This window comes from Rhinoderma darwinii, chromosome 5 (assembly GCF_050947455.1).
Source record: "Rhinoderma darwinii isolate aRhiDar2 chromosome 5, aRhiDar2.hap1, whole genome shotgun sequence".
In the NCBI taxonomy this organism is placed as follows: domain Eukaryota; kingdom Metazoa; phylum Chordata; class Amphibia; order Anura; family Rhinodermatidae; genus Rhinoderma; species Rhinoderma darwinii.
Window position 1 is genome coordinate 328186932 of NC_134691.1, and position 18446 is coordinate 328205377.

At 43.1% G+C, this 18446-nt stretch overlaps 1 protein-coding gene across 7 annotated transcripts in view; it reads left to right on the forward strand.

Annotated features, from left to right (window-relative positions):
* The window catches only part of AKAP9 (A-kinase anchoring protein 9), a 202831-nt gene that overhangs the window by 36571 nt on the left and 147814 nt on the right, over positions 1–18446 (forward strand). For all 7 annotated transcript variants that reach the window (XM_075827679.1, XM_075827681.1, XM_075827680.1 and 4 more), the window contains 2 exons: positions 4217–4372; positions 10961–11158. In XM_075827679.1, the coding sequence (XP_075683794.1) occupies positions 4217–4372; positions 10961–11158 (354 nt within the window). The remainder of the gene's footprint in view (positions 1–4216; positions 4373–10960; positions 11159–18446) is intronic.

An 18446-nucleotide genomic window follows, 5' to 3' on the forward strand; every position in this document is an offset into this window, starting at 1 on the left:
ATGTATGGTGCTGGAAGCTTGTATTAATCGCCATGGGCCATACATTTAAGGCACTTTGATTTCAAAGGCCACGATCACCCATGAGAGGGGGTGTTGAAACGTATGTGAGTGACAGCCACCACCCCGCGGCAATGGCTGGGTTTAGAGAAAACTGATACCAGCTGCCACAATCAATAGCGATTGCGGCATTACGAGGGGAGGATGTCTCATTAATACCTGCTGATCATCCGCCCCGGATACAGTTATCACTTGGGCTGATGTTTTAAGGGACAGCCCTGGGCCTTGCAAAGGCCACCCAAGGCTGTCCTGTATGATCCCTGGGCAAACCTGATGTGATTGATTTAAATAAAAATGTAAAAGCCCCCTTAAAAAACAAAAGATATAGCAAAAATACACACGAAATGCAAAAAAAAAAAAAAACAAGTTCTGGCAAAGAAGACAAAAAAACTGAAAACTATACTGCGTCCTTAAGGAGTTAAGATTTATTCTGTGCTTTTGGTCGCCCCTTCTCATTATAGACTGGGGGAATGGAAGAGAAGCTGCTCTGAGAATATTTCTAACAATTGGTTGTCACTTTTGAAGCTCATTTGGCCATTGAAAAAACCAATAACTACTATCATACTGCCCCCTGTGGACATGAATGTGGAATTAAACGGGTAGGAGAATTTTCAGATCTCGTCGAAACATTTAACCAATTGACAGATAGCAGGGAGGATGTTTCCAGATCACTGCCACAGCTAATGGGAGAGATTCTGATGACCTTATTTTAGGGAATTGTTACCTGGGTAATTCCCTAATGTAGACTTACAAGAATCCTGAAGATGGAGCTCCACTTTAATGTCCTGCGAGAAGCCACTACTTTATTCCTATTCATTTTATTCATTATTTAAATGTTATTTTTTTTTAATTAATTCTATATTTTATTATTTATAAATTTGCTTTCACGCGTGAAGTTGCACATCAGAAAGACAGTGTGCCGGCTAACGTCTCAAATGGCAGCCAGCTTCATGGTGAGCCGACGCAGTGGTGGACTGTACAGTGACCGCTGTTCTCTATGTGTAGCTAGTTGGGTCCAGTCTAAGTTCTGTTTTTTGCAGTCGTGCCTTGTTTGTTATAGAATTTTATCTTGTTGTTGTTGCACTTGTATAAATAGATGCGGCTAAATATATTCCGACCCCAGACCAGAACCCTATATTAAAGGGTTGTTCTCATCTCCTACATTTATGGCATATCCTGTGGATATGCCATAATTAAGTGATAGGTGCCTGGATGTGGCAGCCGTTCTCCGCATAGTTGCAGGTTCCAGAGTTGGGACCCGCACCGATCACTCATATCCTGTGGATATGCCATAAATGTATGAGCTGGGAATACCCCTTTAATATCAGACCCCAGACTAGAACTTCAAATTATAGTCAGACCCCCCTATATAAAGATCAGACCTCACACCAGATCCTTTAATTGACGTCAGACCCCAATAAATATATTCAGATCCCCTATAGTAATTTTAGACCTCCAGACCAGGTCACCTAAATATATTTCGACCCCATAAATATAGTCAGACCCCAGACCAGACACCCTTAATATATTCAGACCCCTTATGTTAATATCAGATCTCAGACCAGACCCCTAACTTAATTCAGTCCCCAGAGGCTAACCTTCTCGCTCCAGACTCTTATTCCGCTTTGGGCACCGCCGTCCAGCGCCGGCACCTTTTGTGCACTGCCGCTCACTATGTCCTGATGCTGGACGGCATTGGGACCCAGTGCAGCAGCCTCGAAAAAGGAGGGTAAGTATACAGGCCACTATTTATTGGATGTTTCCCCCCACTTTGGCAACCGGGTGAAAACTATGGGGGGGGGGGATGTATAAAAACAGGTGCAAAGCAAAAATAGAGCAATTGCTTATATCAACCAATCGGGTAACATCTCTCATTTTTCAGAGACACTTTAAAAATGAAAGCGGCAAACTGATTGGTTGCTTTGGGAAACTGTTCCACTTTTGCATTGGTTTTGATAAATGTTCCCCTATATATTCTACCCGGTGACCTGGCGAGGGAGGCTAAAATTAGGGCGACTCCTAGTAAAGCGTTGACAGTTTTGTTTTTTTTTATACACTTGGTGGTTTTATAAAAGTAACCTGTCCCTGAAAATAAAGCACTTCCTGGTTCTGAGAAGTCACATGGTATATCATGTGATCCATCTCAGCCAGTCAGTAGTTTTAAAAAGGATCATGTCACATACTCCTTCTTTTCAAAGTTACTGACCCTTTTCAGAGTTGTCCATAGCAACCAATTATTTTGTTGTTTGTTTCTTGGTTGCTATGGGCAATACCATTGTTTTGATTTGCTTTGGTTTTTATAAATGTCCACCATTGCATTAGATTGGTTGATCCCACCCACCTCCCGCAGGTTTCAGCCATTTCTATATATTTCTCACTGCGTGGGCAGAAGTTTGTTCAGTATGGCTCATCCGTGTCCCAGAACTATAAGGGTATGTGCACACACACTAATTACGTCCGTAATTGACGGACGTATTTCGGCCGCAAGTACCGGACCGAACACAGTGCAGGGAGCCGGGCTCCTAGCATCATAGTTATGTACGATTCTAGGAGTCCCCGCCTCGCTGCAGGACAACTGTCCCGTACTGTAATCATGTTTTCAGTACGGGACAGTTGTCCTGCAGCGAGGCAGGGACTCCTAGCATCGTACATAAGTATGATGCTAGGAGCCCGGCTCCCTGCACTGTGTTCGGTCCGGGACTTGCGGCCGAAATACGTCCGTCAATTACGGACGTAATTAGTGTGTGTGCACATACCCTAAAACTGTATTCAGGATAGGATGACATGACATGACATGAAAGCTACATCAGGGAGATGTCTCTCCTGTCTTTATCTACCACATGTAATCTGCCAAGAAGTAGTAATGGGGCAGAAGTGCTGGTGATGAGTCCTCTATACAGTCTCCACAGGAGATCCAGTGTAGTCACCCACTCAATGAGGTTCCTGTTGCTAGGCAACACTCTAAACTTATTTGGGCACTGCATAGTAGTCATGATCTTCAGGAGTTTTACAGTTCTATTAATTAACATACATTAGTTAGTCTAAAAACCAACCACTAATAACTCCACCATGAACACAATTGTAGAATCTACATATAATGTTGAGTGACTTTTAAAATACTGTGCTATTCTTATCTTGTACTGATCTTGAGTTACGTCATATCTTACGTACAGTTATAGCCAGAGCTGCATTTAAAATTCTGCTATGTTGCGGATTGTTTAGATATAAGGGTTTCTGGCTTCATTTTTACTCGGTAAAGTTGGCGATATTTGCAGAGTTGCCTCCCCGACACCTATGGTTGGTCATACATCTTCTATCTCTCAGATCCCAGCACTGATAGCACAGTCTTTCCATTTTCTATGAAAAAATAATGCAAGATGTACGGCCAGTGTAGCACCCACTGAGTGTATACCCTTCACCCCTAAACTCCCACTGTGTACAACAACCTGCACCTGTCCCGCTCCATCACTGATTAAAAGGTGCTGCAGAGTGGGTCAGGTGATTTCATACACCATGTGCTTCATTACAGCCCCCTTCTCCATCAGGGGTTTAGACCGACTGTTTATCGCGTGCTATTGCGCCGACTTGTATTATTAGGGCGCTTGATTCAATTGTTTGAGGTTAGAAAAACATGGTGGCCATCCTTTAGAACCAGAGCCATACTTGTCCATGGGCTGAGCTGCAATACAAGACGCAACCAATGGACAAGAGTGGCGTCGTTTCTGAAAGAAAGTAGCCATGTTTTTCTATCTTCGAACAACCCCTTTAAAGACTCTATCTCGTTAACAGATGTCATTAAGTCTATGATATCCCGTATTTGACAGATGCCACCCACAAAATAAGTAGCCATGCTCTTTACATTGACTCTTGGGGCATGTTCTTGATCACGTCAATGTACGTTACATATTGAGCAACCTACAGTGTCTTCCATATAGATGTACAATTATCACAGATACAGTCTTGTGTAACTTCAATAATAAGAGAGCTTGGGGGTGTCCCAGTCACCGTCCCACCATTCACATTATATGATACAATCACAATTTATTATATACGTTTTAGACAGAGCGTTCCTATCATGCTATGGTTTGTGTCATTTTAAGTAAACACAAAATAAAAAATTAAAATTTCCCATCGCTTTTATATCTTTTTTACTTTCCAGCTTCAAGAATTTGAAACGGCCATAAAGCAGAGAGACGGTATAATCACCCAGCTCACCACCAATCTCCAGCAAGCCCGGAAGGAGAAAGATGACATCATGAGAGAATTCCTGGAACTAACGGAGCAAAGCCAGAAACTGAAGATCCAGTTCCAGCATGTGAGATCTGTTTTTTATTAGTAATAATTAAAGGGGTTTTCTGAGATAAACCCCCCCCCCCCCTCCAAAAAAAAATAATACAAATTAATTTCCCCAATTGTAAGCAACTTGATGACCCCATTTTTATGAACAAAATCACTACTTAGCCCCGTCGAGTGTCGTTTGTTGACATGGCTCTGTGGGCGTTTTTGTTTGCTTACGCGCTCTAGGCAGCTTGCATTAGGCTCCTCCCTGTTGTTCCGATGTATCTCCTCACTCCCGTTTGTCACCGCCTGACATCCTGCGCCATAGAGAGTACAGCGGGGACCGCTCATGCGAAAGTACACACCCCCTCAGTAGTGACGTGTCGCCTGTTGGGCTAAGACTATTGGCTCCTAGCCCATGTGACCAGTATACGGCACCTCCGAAGAAAGTAAGGGAAATGTGACGTCAGAGGTCACGTGATGTGTGGTGAGAGCAGAGGAACGGGGCAGTTTTAAAATCGTAAGTTAATTAAAGAGTTAGTGGGGAGGAGAGCCTAAGAATAGCGACCACATAAAACGCAAACTCAGAAACCCCTCTAAGGATTCGGAGACTATACAAATTCATATTACTATTTTAAAGGAGTTTTCCCACCACTCAACTTTGATGGGATATAACATAAATGCTTGATTGATGGGTCTCTGACCTCTAGGATCCCCATCACTCTATAGAACTGAGATCCCATGTCCTCGACTATTTCCGTATCTCCTATAGACCGTAATGAAGAGGGACTACTCATGTGTCCGCCTCATGTGATTGGTGGATGTCCCTTTAGTCAGAAACCTCATTGATCAATAGGGGAGGGGTGGGTGGAATAAGTCTCCTCCCCCACTCCTGCCCGCTTGGATATTAAATAATAAATGGAAAATCCTTGATCCAGATCTGGGTCCTGACTGCGATCATCTTCAACTTCAAACGATTTTTATTGAGGATTTCCCTCCTATTCTATGGCCTTTGCATAGTCTAACTCCAATGAAATGAATAGTAATTATTGAAACCTACAAGTCAAAGTACAAATCATAAAAGTCTAGCTTAGATAAAACTCTCAGTGTAGTATTTTTAACGCCTCTGTCAAACTTCGCAACTATTTTTTTTTTTATTGACCCAATGCATCTAAAATAAAAATATAGAAAAAATGAAGCAACTTTGTAAATGGTCTTAATTAAAAATTTCCGATACTTTTGTGTCCATGCAGACATGTATCTCCATGGTAACAGACTACAAACAAACCCTGTGAAGTCTGATACTGCAGTCACGCTCCCTTCCATCTGTCTGCTTCTTAGTTATTTACATTTGGTATGTTAGTAAGAATTAGGGGATAGATGGATTGCAATATGATTCCAGGATCAGACTACACAGCGTTTGTTTGTAGTCTGTTACTATGGAGATGCAGGAGCCTGCATAGGAGCTGTCAGCACAAAACTGTAGGATATTTTTTTTATTAAGACTATTTGCAAATGTTATATGAATTGGATCAATAAATAAGTGCACATAGTTTTTAAGATAATACAGGATATATAGGAAATCATTGAATGCTGGATATAAGGAAATACACAGGGTTTGTTTGTAGTCTGTTACCATGGAGATACATGTCTGCATAGTCACAAAACAATCGGAAATTTGTAATTAAGACTATTTGCAAAGTTGCTTCATTTTATTTCTTTTTTTTCTATACTTTTATTGTAGATGCATTGGGTCAATAAAAAAAAAATTGTTGCGAAGTTTGACATAGGCGTTAAAAATATTACACTGAAAATATACTCGGAGAGTTTTATCTAATCTAGACTGCTATCTTGTGTCACCCCTGACTTTCATAGGTAGTAATGTGTAAGTAATAGCCAAACATCATTTTTGTGAATAGATGAGTAGGTTTGATGCTGCGACTAAATAAATCTGCATCCTTCAGCCGCCTCATTTTATTTTTTTATTTCAACACTCAAGGAAATAATAGACGATACACAAGATATAAAAGAGGTACAAATGCATAAGAAGCGATTGTCAGCAGGTATGATCCAGCGCTGGCGTCTCCTAGCAACTGATGACATCAGCGCAGGACGCCTCACATTCATCTATTGCAGTTCAGTAAACCGCCACAGTCCATTGGTTAACAATACACCCTTATTCATTACAATAGGCTAAAATTGATTTAAGAAAATTGAATGCCATAACTTTCCGATTTGGTAGGGGGCCGAACATTTAGACCTCCCCCAGATTCCTAAAAGAAAAGATCCTCTGTCCAGTCATCTTTTCTCTGCCCAGTGACGCTCCTGACTAAGCTCTACGTAGAAAACGGCATCACAGCTCTATTCGAGTCATTGAAGCTAACTTGCAGTTCCTGCAGAGGGTCAGGAAGGGGCGTTGTGCTGTCAAAAAGCCAAAGAGGCCACTGAGCAATGTGGACCCTTCATTCTAGGGATCAGAGTCCCAGAGGTCGGACCACCCATCAATAAGTTTTTGCATATTATTTTGGTGGGAAAGATGAGTAACATCATTCCCTTTTCTTCAGTTGCATTCAGAGCTGCATTCAGAATTCTGTTAGTTGCTGCTTGGAAACCGACAAACTCTTGAAAGACAAATACCCAACTACTTTGTTGTAGTATTGTTTGGTGTATTTTATTGAGAGATGTATTTGCTTCTACTTCAGACAGCTGTGCAGTATCTGCTGTAAATTGTACACATCTCAGAATGTAGAACACGATCTCAACAGACACTGAACCAGCAGGGGTTGTCTAAAGCACAAATTCCCTAACACTGAATTATTAATGACCTCTGTATCCCAAGGACAGAACTATGTTAGCGAATGGGTTAATTCTCTAAAGGTGGAGGATTCTTCATGAAATTTGAGACATTATCTTATGACTCAATGGATGAGCCCTAATATTTACTTATTTAGTCAGAATGGTACTGGACAATCCTGAGCTTGGACGGGGTAACCCTAGCGTTAGTAGTAGCAGGCGCAATAGACTAGGACCGGTCTATCAAGTAGCATAGTTGATTCTGAGGCTATGTTCACACTCAAGTAAAAACGCTAGTAAAATACGGAGCGGTTTTCAAAACGTTTTTTGGAGCTGTTTTTCTATTGACACAATGAAAAACGGCCCCAAAAATGTCTCAAATGACATGTACTTCTTTTTACGGGGTGTTTTTACGCGCCGTTTTTTCAAAACGGCCGCGTAAAAAAATGCCCCGTCTGAACGAAATGCAGTTTTTTCCATTGAAAACAATGGGCAGATGTTTGGAGGCGTTCAGCTTCAGTTTTTTCCGGCGTTTTTCTAGGTGTTTACGCCCCGAAAAACGCCTGAAAACACAGCGTGTGAACTTAGCCTAATACTAGACCATAATAATAAGATTCCAACTATAAACATAAGTAAACAAAACAAAACCTTCCAGGATCTCCATATCGGGGTATAGAAAAAAGAGACCACGGCGCCACATAGCGTAACTCAGTAGGGTAAACTGATGGAGGGAATAAATACCATGCTCACCAGAAAGCTTTAGGGTAAAAGCGGTTAAACCACGAGTGCTGCTGCCAGATCCAAAACCGGTTGCCGAAGGTAACCGCTGATTGGTAGTAGGTTAGTGGAGAGAAAAACGGATCTATCTCGGCGCTGCTAGGTGGTATAAGACGAGGGAGAAACAAGTAGTCTCTTGTGATATTGCTGAAACTTTTTATTGCAGTAGCAACGCGTTTCGACGCCGAACTGGCGTCTTCATCAGGCATAAAAAATGTTTAAAACAGGACAGTATATATACACACACCACTGAGTGGTGATTGGCCCAATTCAGATGAGACAGAGATTGACATGTAAAAAACCGCCAAAAACACTTTGGGGGTCAAAGTTCAAATTAAATAGGCAAATAACAAAGAAAACAATGTGCACTGATGTTTAGCTGATAACCATAAAAAAATATATATAATAATACTAGAATCAAACATAGTTAAAATGTATAACGGAGGATAAGTCGAAAGAGAACAGCGTGTCACATCTGGATTTCGGAACTAATGAAAGATCGGCTTTTTAATAAAAAGTGTGTATATATATAGAAGAAGTATCTAAAACAGTGGTAGAACGCCAAGGATGGGTGTTTATTTTTATTTTTATTACTTGCTTTTTACTTTTAAAAAATCTCGGGAGAGTCTGTCAGTTTCGGATTTTTATTGTGTAGAACGTTGTCAAGGGGACCATGTAAACTACGGTGGCCGGTGGGGACCAAAATTGGAAAGCATGAGGTGGAACGCATGTGGTGGAACGCACGGTGGCCCGCATGATGACCCGCATATTCGGCAGGTTAGTGTGGACGACATCGGAGAAAAACGAAAGGCTGGGGATAACCAGGTAGGGAAATACATCGTATGACATTAGTATGTGTGTACATGTGGGGTGTGTTGTTTTGACTTAAAAATGTCCGGGTTTTGAATATCGGGAACGTGGTTAGTAGTATTTCAAGGCAAGTTAGCTATAGAAACGTGGAGTCTAGATGCTATTGGTATAGTTAATCCAAGCTTGATTCCGAAATATCATTTAGGCCCCTTGGATATAGTGTGTCCATTTTAAAAATCCAATAATTTTCCCGTTGTTTCAGTTTGTTGAACCTATTTGGGACATCAGGAGGGATATGTTCTATAGGGGTGATGCTGATTAAATTAAATTGACATTTATGTATCTGGGCAAAGTGCCGAGACACACTATGTTTCACGAAACCTGTGTTAACGTTAAAGCGGTGGTTATTGACCCGGGTTCTCAAGCATTGAGTGGTTCTGCCAATATATTGTAGTTGGCACGGGCATTCAATAAGGTAAATCACATATGAACTCCCACAGTTAAGGAATGTTCTAATGGGGAAAGATTCATTGGTTACCGTGGATGTATATGTGTGTTTTTTATTACAGATGATGTTGCAACATAGGCAACGGGAATGACCACATTTGTAGGATCCTTTCAGATCGGACATAAAATGCGTGTTGGATGACGATTGTTTTTTGATCCTACTGGGGGCTAGAATATTTTTAAGATTTAGGGACCGCCTAAAGGTGATGTTGGGTTTAACCGGGATCAGGTCTTTTAGAAAGGGGTCGCTCTTAATAATGTGCCAGTGTTTGCCCAGAATTGTCCTGATAATTCTGTTTCCTTTATTAAACGTTGTAATGAAATTGGTTTTGAAATTATTAGCAGGTAATGTTTTTTTGAGGGACGGATTTAGGCAGGAGTGTTGTGTTAATTCAGTGGCTTTTGTTCTTGCGCCTTCTATTAATTTCGGGGGAAAGTGTTTATCGATAAACCGTTTTTCTAAAACATTACATTCCTTTTGATAAAGTTTCTCTGTACTGCAGTTTTTCCTGATCCTCCTAAACTGTCCAAAAGGTATGTTTAGGAGCCACGGGCGATAATGGGCGCTTCTGAAATCAATGTAGCTGTTAACATCAACCTGTTTGAAACCTGTTTGAAATGGGTTTGTGTGATGAATTGGTTGTTAACTTTTGTTTAACTTTTTTTGGATTTTTAAAATGGACACACTATATCCAAGGGGCCTAAATGATATTTCGGAATCAAGCTTGGATTAACTATACCAATAGCATCTAGACTCCACGTTTCTATAGCTAACTTGCCTTGAAATACTACTAACCACGTTCCCGATATTCAAAACCCGGACATTTTTAAGTCAAAACAACACACCCCACATGTACACACATACTAATGTCATACGATGTATTTCCCTACCTGGTTATCCCCAGCCTTTCGTTTTTCTCCGATGTCGTCCACACTAACCTGCCGAATATGCGGGTCATCATGCGGGCCACCGTGCGTTCCACCACATGCGTTCCACCTCATGCTTTCCAATTTTGGTCCCCACCGGCCACCGTAGTTTACATGGTCCCCTTGACAACGTTCTACACAATAAAAATCCGAAACGGACAGACTCTCCCGAGATGTTTTAAAAGTAAAAAGCAAGTAATAAAAATAAAAATAAACACCCATCCTTGGCGTTCTACCACTGTTTTAGATACTACTTCTATATATATACACTTTTTATTAAAAAGCCGATCTTTCATTAGTTCCGAAATCCAGATGTGACACGCTGTTCTCTTTCGACTTATCCTCCGTTATACATTTTAACTATGTTTGATTCTAGTATTATTATATATATTTTTTTATGGTTATCAGCTAAACATCAGTGCACATTGTTTTCTTTGTTATTTGCCTATTTAATTTGAACTTTGACCCCCAAAGTGTTTTTGGCGGTTTTTTACATGTCAATCTCTGCCTCATCTGAATTGGGCCAATCACCACTCAGTGGTGTGTGTATATATACTGTCCTGTTTTAAACATTTTTTATGCCTGATGAAGACGCCAGTTCGGCGTCGAAACGCGTTGCTACTGCAATAAAAAGTTTCAGCAATATCACAAGAGACTACTTGTTTCTCCCTCGTCTTATACCACCTAGCAGCGCCGAGATAGATCCGTTTTTCTCTCCACTAACCTACTAGGATCTCCATATCGGGTGTGTATTATTGGCACTTGGACGACATCATTCGTATGAATACCTCTTGTTCTTATTGTTGTGCAGCTCCAGGCCAGCGAGACCTTGAGAAACACCAGCCACTCCAGTAAAGCGGCAGATCTCCTTCACTCGAAACAACAAATACTCACCTATCAGCAGCAACTGGAAGAAAGGGACCACCACCTCAATTGTTGCCAGAAGGAGAATGAGGACTTACGTACACAGGTTATGTCTCTGCAGGATCAGATTCACAATTTACAGCAGGTCTGTATGATTAAAACATGGAGCTCTATACAAAACTGGTTCACATTGATAAAAAAATAAAGGCTGACTGGAACTCTACTGACATTGTGCTCTTACCAAATACTTTTTTATAGTTATAAGGGAATTCCTCTGCCTTAAAAAACCCAAGTCGTCAGTAAATATAAGTGAGAAGGGATTAATGTTCTTCTGACAAGTTGTTCAAAATTCTATATAGCTGTTTCTTAGGTATATCTCTTTCTAGGAAAGCTGAGTGACCCCAAGGGAAAAGTATGAATAGAATTTTTAATAACTTCATAGAAGAGGAGGACTCTATATTTATATGTATTCCCACCAGTAAAATTGATGGCCATATCTATTCGATATAGATTTTTTAACCCCATTAATGTGACCCACAGAGTCCACACTATCAGCAGCGGGTGTCCGCTATAACGTACAGCTGAGACCTCTTGCAACGGCTGGGATCGGATCTAGCTCCGATCCTGGCAGTTTAACCCCTTAGATGCCCAGTTAACACGACCACGAAATCTAAGGCGTTCGACAGAGGGAGGGGGCTCTATCTGTTAGCCCATCGGTGCCGTTGCGAGGTGATCGCTGGGGACCATTGGGTTCACCATGGACGTATGCCTATTCATAACAAACAACTAGGGTAAATGCCATTAAAAAAAAAAATAATCAATGACAGAATAACTTTGTTTGTTCATCCTGCCTCCCAAAAACAGAATAAAAAGTAATCATAAAAATCTTCTGTACCTCAAAATGTTGGCGTTAAAAACTACGACTTGTCCCGCATAAAACCAAACCCTCATACAGGTTTTTCAACAGATAAATAAATAAAGTTATGGCTTTCAAAATGCAATGAAAAAAATATATACTAGTCCTTCTCAATGAATTAGAATATCATCAAAAAGTTAATATATTTCAGTAAATCAATTCAAAAAGTGTCTGTCATATATTCTATAGATTCATTACACAGAGTGATCTATTTCCAGCATTTTTTTCTTTTAATCTTTTTTTTTTTTTTTTTTTTTTAAATATCCTTTTTATTGTCAGTTTTCACATTTTCTTACAAACATTTCACGTAAGAGTTACATCATGAGTGCGCAGCACTCAACTGTCATGGGATTAACTTTTAAATTAAATTCAACATAACATATAAACACACCAACATAGAAACATGGCATAATTGTCGATCTTCAGATGGATCAAACAAACATGACTCCCCCAACTCCAACACCACCTAGATCATCAATGAGTTTCCACTCATCCTTTCTCCCCCAGCTGGTTCACAGTTGCATCCTCCCTAAAACGCCTGCCAAGAGCTGCGTGCAGTACCACTTTGTGTACTGGAAAGGCCTAACAATTTCCGCTATTTCGGCTGTTGTACATTGCGTTTCTATGAATACTTGCCACTTATCAAATAGCTTCTTGGTTCCCGTTTCCTTCCGCCTTTCCACCTCCACCCTCTCAAGAACCAATAACTGTTTCAGCCGTGACACAATCAATTCTAACCCCGGCGTGTCTGCCTCTAACCAGTGACTCAGGAGGCATCTCAAAGCTACCAGTAAAATCGTGTGCACCAGCACGGGAGGTGATCTCACTCCTCGAGCACCCTCTTCCTCTGGCGTCCGCGCCTGATGGAATAGTAGCGCTTGAGGCGTCATTGGGAGATTCGTTTTCCAATGGTCCTTAATATATTTCTGTACCATCCCCCAAAATCGTTTCGTACACACCCCCACACTGCATGCCACAAATTCGTCAGTGGTGTATTGCACTTGGGACAACTTGTAATGCGGTCAGGGAAAGATTGTGAGGGCAAGATATTAAAGCCATATATAGCTGAATGCATCAACTTGAAATAGGTTTCCCTCCAGCTCTCATTTATCACACTCTTCCGTACCGTCTCCCAACCCCCCAGTATGGTCTCTCCTATATCTGGATCCTGAGTCCACCGTTCCCAGCTTTTAAAACTAATCCTTAATTTCGGATGAACAAAACCCTCTCTCAATGCTCTATACATTCCTGAAATGGTCACCCGCCCAGTTGTTGGACCCATGACCTCATCCAGAGTGTGCGAGGTAGCTTCCTTACTTTAATCCCTGAGCCTGGAGGTACAAAATGTTCGTACCTGAAGTACTTGCAAAAAATTGACTCTATCTACTATGGGTCTGAGTTTAGCGGTGATTTCCTCCCCAGTTAACCACCTCTTTTCCTCTGTATGCATAAGATCCCCTGCGCTACCAATGCCTACCCTCCCCCATGAGGCAATTCCTTCCCCCTTGTCCATTCCCGGTAAAAACTCCGGATGACCGCTCAACGGCATATACTTCGATACCAGGTGGGGTAACCCAAACTGCTTACGTACCACTTTCCAAGCTAGAACTGTATCTCTCAATACAATGGAGGTTTTGAGACGGCACGGAAGAGAAGCGATTCTACAATGTAACAAAGCTTTCAGGTTCCAAGGTGAAGCATACTCCCCCTCCAGATCTAAGTTGGAATAATTGCTTGTTTCATGAAGCCAATCTACTACATGACGCAAAAGACAGACCACGTTATAACCCCTGACATTCGGAAAGTTCACACCCCCTTCTTGTTTACCCATCATGAACTTGGTGAGTGCTATATGCGGCCTTTTTACTGCCCATATAAATTTAGTAAATGAAGCCGTCAATTTCGAGACATCCACATGCTTCAATAAGAGAGGTAGCGTTTGAAAGGGGTATAGCAATCTAGGAAAACTAACCATCTTGATCAGATGACATCTTCCCAAGAGGGACAACGGCAATTGGCCCCATCTAGTGAGTTCCGCTTGTATTTTTTTAATTAACGGGGGATAATTTAAGCCATACAGAGTGTCTGGTACCCTCCCTATTTTGATACCCAGATAGGTAATGCAGTGTTCCACCGGTGATATCCCGCAACCCAAGGATTGCCAAAAGGTCTTTGGCAATGGCCTGCCCAACTCCAGCAGTTCGCTCTTAGCTATATTGACTTTGTATCCCGAGCATTGCCCAAATTCCTGCAAAAATTTAAAAACCTTCCCTAAATGCTCCTGAGGGTTTGACATAAAAAGTATGACATCATCAGCGAACAGGGCTAATTTCACTGCACAAGATCCCACTTGAATGCCTCTGAACATATCCGATTCCTTCAAGAATCTGGCCATAGGTTCCAGTGCTAGATTGAATAGCAGGGGCGACAAGGGGCAACCCTGTCGTGTTCCTTTATGTAATTGGAAGGGATCTGATAGGAACCCCGAGGAGTGAACGCGTGCTTGCGGGCTATTGTAGACTCCCTTCAGGAAGACCCGGAAATCTCCCTGAATGTTCATTTTGTCTAGCACCATCCCCAGCCATTCCCATTGTATGTTATCAAAGGCTTTCTCTGCGTCTAGCGCTAAAAGTGCCGGCCTGGTACCTGGCTGGGGATCGTGCCTGACTATTTCTAGCACCGTCAATACCTTGCGTAAATTTGTCACTGCAGCCCTGCCCTTTACAAAGCCTACCTGAGATTTTCCCACCAGTATGGGTAGATACATAGCCAGTCTATTGGCCAAAATTTTTGTGAGCAATTTCTGATCTTGATCTATCAGCGAGATGGGGCGGTACGACCCCGGGTCAAGAGGATTCTTCCCCTTCTTGGGTAACACATTTATATGCGCTACCTTGGCCTCTGCTGGTAAAGCTCCCGTTCCTAGTAAAGTATTATAATATGCCACCAAGGTAGGGCTGATTTCTTCTCTCAGAGATTTGAAAAACTCCCCTGTGAATCCATCCGGACCCGGGGCCTTTCCGTTAGATAATGTTTTAATGGCGCTCCAAACTTCCTCTAGTGTAATCTCTGCGCTCAAATGACCATTCTGCTCCTGGGTGAGCCCTGGCAGCTTCACCTTCTCCAAAAATTCCCTCCCTTTTTGGAGATCTATGGGTGTTTCTGAGTAAAGGGCTTGGTAATATTTACTTAATATGGTATTAATTTTTTTGGGGTCCGAGGTAGGAGTTCCGTTTGATTCTTTAAGTGTTGAAATATGTGCCGGTGCATACCTCCCCTTTGCTAACCGCGCTAATAATTTGCCCGCCTTATTGCCGAAACGCATTAAATCAGCATCAAATTGGGACCGGTAAATACTCTCTCTTTTGTCTAACCATTGATCAAACTGTCGCTTGGCTTCCTTCCATTGCTCCCCCAATAGCATTGATGGCGAATGTAGGAATGCTGTGTACGCACGCCGTAATCTGTCGCTCGCTGCCTTGTATCCTTCGGTCGTCTTACTTTTAAGATTAGACATATACTGCATAACTTTCCCCCTTTATTACCGCCTTGGCTGTACGCCAATACAATGACGGTTCCGAGCGATGCGCTACATTATCCCCATCAAATTCCATCCACCACCCCTTAAGCTTCTGTGTAAAGCCCTCATCCTTTGCCAGAAAAGCGGGAAACCTCCAGATAAAATCCGTTCCTCTAGCTACTGTGTCAGCCAATGTAATGGTAACCGGAGCATGGTCTGAAATAACTAGATCTTCAATTGCCGCTTCACGTAAACGTCGCGCCATTGCGCCACTAACTAACAAATAATCAATACGCGACCATGACTGATGAACATGAGAGAAATGTGTATATTCCCGCGCATCTGGGTGTAAACTCCTCCACGCATCTATTAGGGCCGTGTGTCTTAAAAAGTCGGGCAAGATCTTATCTCTATTTCTCTGCGAACTGGTCCCTGCGCTCCTATCCTCCTTTGAAGACCTTACAGTGTTAAGGTCTCCCCCTAAAATCAAAAACCTAGTGCGATCCTGCTGGAGTTGGGTTTCCAAGTGACCAAAAAAACCAGTGTTAACCGTATTTGGGCCATACACATTATAAATACTGGTGGTTTCCCCTTCATGCTCCATCACTAGATGGATCCAACGGCCCTCGTCATCCCGCTCCTGGGACACCAGCGTAAACGCAAAGTTTTTATGTACCAGAATTATAACTCCCGCCTTACCCTCCCTTGCCGACGAGCCAAAAACCTGACCCACCCAGAACTTTTGCAAATACTTAAACTCTGGCTCGGTAAGGTGAGCTTCCTGCAATAGGGCCACATCAGGATGCAATCGTTTCATGTGCCTTAAAAGTTTGGTCCGTTTCTGTGGGGATCTCAGCCCTTTAACGTTCCAAGAAACTATTTTCATGTTATTGGACCGTGTTTAAGATGAGCTAAAGTGCCTAAAAGTCGTGTGGAGTCCAGGGAGTCAGATCCGTCTTTTCCCAAGAGCCATGTACAAACATTAACATTAACATCATAACCAAACCCTGGCTTGTAAGCCAGAACCAACAAGGCCAACCATCCCTTACCTAACAAAATCATAAAATCACCTGCGGCAAGGGTTAGCAGTCCCTTAATACCCACTGGTGTATGTGACTTCACTTTTTTCTGTTATGCCAGAACGCGCCCCTCCCTCCCCCTCCCCCCAGCCTGCCTATATGGCTCCTTCCATGAGGAAGTAGCACCTGCCTTTGCCCCCTCAGTACCTCTTTGTCGCCTGCGCACCCTTATGTACATTCCCTTATCATTACTTTAACAGCCTAGAGTCCGTTAGGATTGCATCCTCACATTTCCCTATGAACCTTGCTTCGCTTCAAGGTTTCCCTACCTCCGTGTCCCCTATCTCCTACCACAATTTCCCTCAGTCTGCCATTGTAACAGATAACACTAATCCCTTGCGTGGGGGAGGCATTGTATCACTCCCGGTCGATCCCGCCCACCAGGGACAATCTCAGATCCTGATCTAATTCCCTCACAAATATCTTGCAGTGAAAATGCAGGGAAATATCAGAATGCATATACTTCAACCTTGATAACATTGTAGCATTGTAACAATAGGTCAACTATTGACCGGTACATAGTGTCGTATAAGACCGCAAAATATCCCCCTCAATAACTTTCAGATTATCTGTAAACTTATCTGTAGCTGGTCGGAATCTGCAATTGGTCTACAGCGTCCACAAAATCATCACAACAGCTTAAATAAAATGCGCCAAAAAAGGACTTTGTCCGTCAATCAGGAGACGTGGATCGGGTGCGGTCCCGTGTTCGCCTCTGCAGCTTCGGAGAGTCCCCTCTATTTCCGGCTCGACCCCCCCCGGGATCTTCCAGGTGTGGGCATTAAGGCTTCTGCCCAGGTACGCTCCATATTTAGCCGGTTCCTTTTGTCTTCTCTTGACTTGCGCTGCGGACTATGTACTGGACTGTGACGCTCCTCTTCTTGCTGTGATCTGTTCTCACAAAGCTCCGCAAGTGCGTCCTCCGCTTCCTGTGGAGTGGTGAAAACATTATTCCGCCCGTTCTCTTGAAACACCCGCAGGATGGCTGGGTACTGCAGGCTAAAGCGTATTCTCGCTTGGAACAGCGCGGTGCAGATCTTGCTGAAAACCCGCCTTCGTTTTGCAACCTCCGCCGAGAAATCCTCAAATAGTAGCACTTTCATGCCCATTATTTCCAAAGGACGCGATCTGCTGCGGAAAGCTTTCATGAGTGCCACCTTGTCATTGTAATCCAACAGTTTGAAGATCACTTGTCTGGGACGATGTGAATTGTGGTCAGCTGTTGCTGGGAGGTTTCTGGGGTCCGGCCCCACTCTATGCGCCCTCTCCACCCGGCATGGACGGGGGAGACCTAAGGCTTCCGGCAATGTCCTCTCACACACTCGTTGCAAATCAGCAGATATCACCGCTTCTTTCAGCCCCACCAGTCGCAGGTTGCTCCTCCTGGAGCGATTTTCCAGATCCTCCACCTTGTCCCCCAACTGCGTAGTAACAGACAGCACCCCTCTGAGTTTGGATTGCAGGCGTTCATTTTCATCCTCCAGCAGCGTCATACGCTGCTCTAACTCATCAGCTCTGATAGTGACTTGTGCCAGCTCCGCATGCACGCGGTTTAGAGAATCTTGCACCGTTTTTTCCAGCGCCTTTTGCAGGTCTGGCGTTATCTGTTTGGCTACTTCACGGGCCAGGGTTACATAGTCAATGGCTACTGGAAGAGCGGACAGTACATGCTCTGCCGGGCTTGAAAGCTGGGACTGATGGTGCTGCAGCTCATCTTCCTGCGTGTATAGCAGGGTCGCAGTGGCGGGAAGCGCCGCCATCTTACCTCCCTTTACCACGGCCGCGGCTGATTCCTCCATGGCTGGCTTCTGCGCGCTTCTGAGGAGGTACCTGTCCATACAGGTACCACCGATGATGCTGCCGTGTGCAGGGCTGGTGACTTCCCCGCTGATTACCGTCGCCGTAGCGACTATTGCGA